General features: G+C 36.9%; 1 protein-coding gene across 1 annotated transcript; it reads left to right on the top strand.

The window, feature by feature from the left end:
* Positions 1-3,941: 3,941 nt before the first annotated feature.
* Positions 3,942-4,880, top strand: LOC129458716 (olfactory receptor 2T10). Its single transcript, XM_055234873.1, has one exon. The coding sequence runs from the start codon at positions 3,942-3,944 to the stop codon at positions 4,878-4,880; it is 939 nt and encodes a 312-aa protein (XP_055090848.1).
* The last annotated feature ends 818 nt before the right edge of the window (positions 4,881-5,698 follow it).

Here is a 5,698-nt window from a genome sequence, read left to right as displayed (position 1 = left end):
TCTTCAGGGACAGTCATCGAGTTCATAACCGTTTCATCATCTGAAACCCTTTCTCAGAAAAGCAGGCTGCTGTTTCACTGATCACAGAGCAGATTGATCACAATGAAAATGACAAGGCTGTCATTCATCGAGACAACTATACTTGAAGTATCTTATTGGAAATAAAATTCCTCAGGGTATCATTTCTTCCTTTACTCAAGTAAGAAAGGAATAATTTATTAAATGGTTATTTTAACTTTTAATCCATAAATATATGCATTATGGAATTAATATCAATTGATATTAATCACCAACATAACATAGTTAATGTAACAGCAAATATAATTGGTAAAATATTATACTAATATTGTGTTATATATTGTTATAGATCACATAAAATAACTCGTATTTGTTATAAGCATATTTAACCTAATATTACACACAAAGCTATAATTTTGAAAATACTTACTGTGCATATTATATCTGAAACTCTCTGCAATCCTATTAATTAGGCTGTAGAAATAAGTAGTGTGTATCCCCACAGGTATAAATGGAAAAAAAAAAGATACTCAAAAGTTCTAGGTGACTTGCAACATAGCTCAGAAAAGAAAAGAGCTAAATCCAAAAATAACTGATTTCAGATCTTGAGGCTTTTCCTCCTGGTGATAGATTATTCCAGGCAAATCTGACTTAAATTATAAATATTTTTTCTCTGAAAATTGGAGCAATGTTGAATATTAGTTTTCTTTTCCTCTCTTCCTTCCTCCTTCCTTTCTTCCTTTTTTCCCCTTATTTTTAAAAAACTGATCTCCCAGACCCTAAAAGAGGAAGATGTGGATGAGTGAGAGACAGTTGATAGAGGGTTAAGCCTCATGGTGAGCAACATAATTCTACTTCCTGGGTGAAGCATGACACATCACTTTGGACTATAAATGCCCACTCAAGGAGGGTTGCTGTCCTTCCTGCAGTGCACATGTTACTACTGTGAAGCCTGTCACAAGCGGTTTGCTTGCTTTGTCATGAAGGTTTAGTTTTGCAAATAGCAGTTCATCTTTAAAATATTTTATTGCTTTTGAATGAACCTAATTGCTGTTCTTTTGCCTTGCATGGCTATCCGTGCTGGTGTCATTTGTTTCCTAGAAGTGGACAGATTGATTTGGTTAAGGACAGTTTTGCTCTGCAGCCTTATGGACTGAGTCCCCTTGTTTCAGTGTCTGTGGAAGAACAGTAGATTGAACTACGTGGCCAAGAAATGCAATATCCACTCTCACTTTTGTTCTCCTGAATAAACCTGAGATATGCTCACCCTGACTAGCTCATGTCAGTCTCACTACTGATTTGCATAATTATACTCATTGTAAACCACCCGTTCAATTTGGGAAAGGGCCGCCTTACGTAGACCTAGAGTTAATTAGCTCTGACAGGCACCAGTCTTATCCTGGACACTGTCCCTAAATGGACTCCATTTTTGGGAGTGGACATCAAATATACGTTACTTATTTCACGGAGAAGCCGGGCAACAAGTGAAAATGCTTATCTCCTATAAATTTTGGAAATTCCATTGAGTCTACTTTTCCTTACCCCTTTTCCATCTACTTCCTGACTTTTCTTTGAGACATTATGTGATACAGATGGATGATCATTCAATTTGGCACATGTGTGTTTTATTTGTCTCAGGTTTCGCCTTCAGTCCGGGTGTACTATGACTCTCACATTTTGCAGTTTTTTCTTATTTGACGGGACAGACATTGACATTGGCTGGAACTGGGCTGATAGTGAATTTCTGAAATGGTTTACCTGATTCTCTGCTTTCTAAGTTCTTGGATATCTGAGAGGCAGGGCCTCTATGCTGTTTCACTGCTGGATTTATGCTTCATTCTTGGACCATAATTTTTTTTTCAATTTTTTCTAGATAATGTTGCTTGTCTTTTTTGGAATCTACTAAATGATTCCACTGAATTTTTGAAGTTTATTGGGAATTCTTTATTTTGTCTTTATACTTAGAAAATTACTTTTTGCTCCTGCAAAAAAAGTTTTAGTCAAGTAATTTATTGACTAAAATCTACCATTTGTTATGGCCAATGATAAGGTTTATTTACTGAAAATACATTCAGTCCCCTTTGATTTTAAGTCTCTTAACATAAAGCAATTTGTTAAAAACTGACATTATTCTTATGCTTTCTGTGTCCTTTGTGCTAAGTATCTCTAAAACAAAACCAAAAACCAACGAGATTAGTCTTGGCCAGGGCAAGATTATTGAAATAAAAAAGGAAATAATATGACCAATTGCAATAATTCTTATTTATAAGTTTTAAGTTAATGATAAAGAATAATATAACATGTACCTTGCAATGTAAAAAATTACATAAGAGAAGTTGCAACATAAAAAAGGATGAATGTGTTTGATTTAAATATTTGACATGTTAAGATACTGAACAATTAGTGCTATCTAAAACTATTCATTTTGTTAAGGATAGATATGCATTTTCTTTAAGAGAATAATAATAATGAGAATCCAGATGTAAATCACAGAATTCTGAACAAGAGAAAGATAGTGCTATCAACGGGAAAGGGCTGACCAGCACCACTGATCCCCAAAATAACCAGGTAGAAGAGTTCCATAGTCTATTACAAGGTGATTTATTGACTAGATGCTCTGAGAAGAAATTGGAACTTGGATGATCTGAAGATAGTGAGTTATCTCAATTGATTGATCACAGCAGTTACAGGTAGAATTTCTTGTTCTACATTTTCCTCCTCTCTCACTCTAGTGCACTTGAGCAGTCTTAAAAAAAAAAAAAAAAAAGCAACTTCAGAGACCCCTATGCTTGAACGACTGGGAGAAGAAACCTTTAGGATGACCTGCCCACATACAATAAATATGTTGGATGTCACGATAAGATAAGTATAAATTGAGGCAAACTTTCTCTCATCAAGATTTTACAGGCAAAATGGGAAGATTGGAAGAAAAAGATGTGGGCTTGTAAAACCCAATTACATTTTAATTTTGTTAAAGAACGTTCAGACCAAGAAATTCCAAGTGAGGTTCAGACCAATCACCTCAGAATAAACTGATTGGATCATAATGCTGATTCCCAAAGCATCATTGATCTGAGATAGCCATAATTTTTTGATATCTTGAAAGATTGGCAGAAACACAACGGATTATAACATTTTGATGGAAATCATGAAAATATGAATAAATAACTCACAAGATTAATGTCTTTGTAATAGGTTAAGTGGAAGTATAAAATACATTTTATAAATCACATGTGTAAAAGTATTTAAATCATTTTAGAGAAATTTACAAGTTGTACTAGTATCTTTAATACATTTAAAGAAATTTGACTAAATTTGTAACTGTTATATAAAGGTTTGGAATTTTAAGTTTAAAATGTTTACAATTACTGGTTGCTTAATATATTGCTTTTAAGTATTGAAAAATTGTATGTTCATAGATTTGTAACAAGAGATTTAATATTAAACACAAGTATTACTAATCCTTTTTTGCAGAAATGACTCTTGAGGGTCAAATATATAGAAATACCTATATTGATTATTAGCTCTGTAAAATCCCATGGGAATGGGATTTGGGCAATACAGGAACATGCAACTATAAGATACTAACACACAACAAATGTGAACATCTATAAGTAAAAATAACAATATTAGTGACTATATAATCCATAGGAAATATTTTAATTTCAGTTGTATGGACCTCTTCATTGAGAATATAAATATTTCATTCCCATTCTAGATGGGGAATCAGATTCACAATCTAATGTGCTGTCTCTTTTTAGTGCAAATTCACAGTTGATGTTGGAAATGAACTCTGATTTTTACACTGATTTTTACAAGTTAAAGTGAAGCAAACATACTATTATGTGGTGCACACATGATTATAAATAACATAAAGTTTACTTTTGTCCTCCAGGTAAAGCCACTTCAACCGATCATATAGCATGTGGCTGGCCAACCAGACCCTGGGTGGTGACTTTTTCCTCTTGGGAATCTTCAGCCAGATCCCACACCCTGGCCTCCTCTGCTTGCTTCTCTTCAGTATATTTTTGATGGCTGTGTCTTGGAATATTACACTGATATTTCTGATCCACATTGACTCCTCTCTGCATACTCCCATGTACTTCTTTATAAACCAGCTCTCACTCATAGACTTGACATATATTTCTGTCACTGTCCCCAAAATGCTGGTGAACCAGCTGGCCAAAGACAAGACCATCTCGGTCCTTGGGTGTGGGACCCAGATGTACTTCTACCTGCAGCTGGGAGGTGCAGAGTACTGCCTTCTAGCCACCATGGCCTATGACCGCTATGTGGCCATCTGCCATCCTCTCCGTTACTCTGTACTCATGAGCCATAGGGTATGTCTCCTCCTGGCATCAGGTTGCTGGTTTGTAGGCTCAGTGGATGCCTTCATGCTCACTCCCATCACCATGAGCTTCCCCTTCTGCAGATCCCATAAGATTCAGCACTTCTTCTGTGAGGTCCCTGCTGTTTTGAAGCTCTCTTGCTCAGACACCTCACTTTACGAGATTTTCATGTACTTGTGCTGTGTCATCATGCTCCTGATCCCTGTGACAGTCATTTCAGCGTCTTACTACTTTATCATCCTCACCATCCATAAGATGAACTCAGCTGAGGGTCGGAAAAAGGCCTTCACCACCTGCTCCTCCCACATTACAGTGGTCAGCCTCTTCTATGGAGCTGCTATTTACAGCTACATGCTCCCCAGCTCCTACCACACTCCTGAGAAAGATATGATGATGTCCTTTTTCTACACTATCCTTACACCTGTCTTGAATCCTATCATTTACAGTTTCAGGAATAAGGATGTCACAGGGGCTTTGAAAAAAATGCTAAGAATGCAGAAAGCTCCATATTAACGTGCGAAAGAACTTAAGTTGGTCCTATCAGAGTCTCTCTCCTCACTTTAGGTGTCCTTCCACCAAACAATCAGCATTTTGTGGTGGTGTCTGACTCCCTGAGTTGCCATTAGGGGGTTTCCGCCCACTGTTCTTCTCTCCTATAATCACAATTGAGATGATGTTCACTTATCCCCACCTTGCCTCATCGCATTGATCTCTAGTCCAGTCCTCTGAGCCAACAGTCCTTTTTTACAGTTGAGAAATATGAAAATAAATCTGTGTTTATGACCCTTGAGCACCTTCTACCACATAGAAAATTTATATTTTGATAGGCTCAGTAATGAGTATGAAACAACACCATATTCAGATTGTTCCTCAGCAACCACTCTGTGCTAAATACTTCTCATTCATCACCTCATTCGACGCTGAGAGTGCTCCTCAGCATCCACTCTGTGCCTAATGCTTTCCATTCATCACCTCATTCGACCCTCACCCTCTGCGGTTGAGGCTAAGGTCATCCACATTTCACAAGTGACAAAACAGCCTTTGAGGCTTCCCCTGACTTGCCCCAAGCAGGATATCCTCAGGGACAGGGGGTTCATTCATCCATAGGCATTTGTGGCTAAACACGCTCAAGACCTCAGAGATACTAAATGTAAAGTTGAGATTTTTCATCCATCGGAATTTCTAGAATGTGTTCTCAATCGAGTTCTTATTTTCTGTGAGCATATAGGAAGTCAAACCTCCCAAAATTAGACCAGAGACATGGGCTATCCAGAACACATTTGTTTGGAGTAGAATTGGTTTATTCATAGACTTAACCAGAGAAATACGGA

Source organism: Symphalangus syndactylus, chromosome 19 (assembly GCF_028878055.3).
Source record: "Symphalangus syndactylus isolate Jambi chromosome 19, NHGRI_mSymSyn1-v2.1_pri, whole genome shotgun sequence".
Taxonomy (NCBI): Eukaryota; Metazoa; Chordata; class Mammalia; order Primates; family Hylobatidae; genus Symphalangus; species Symphalangus syndactylus.
Note: the sequence above shows the minus strand (reverse complement) of the source record. Positions and strands in the feature narration are given on the sequence as shown.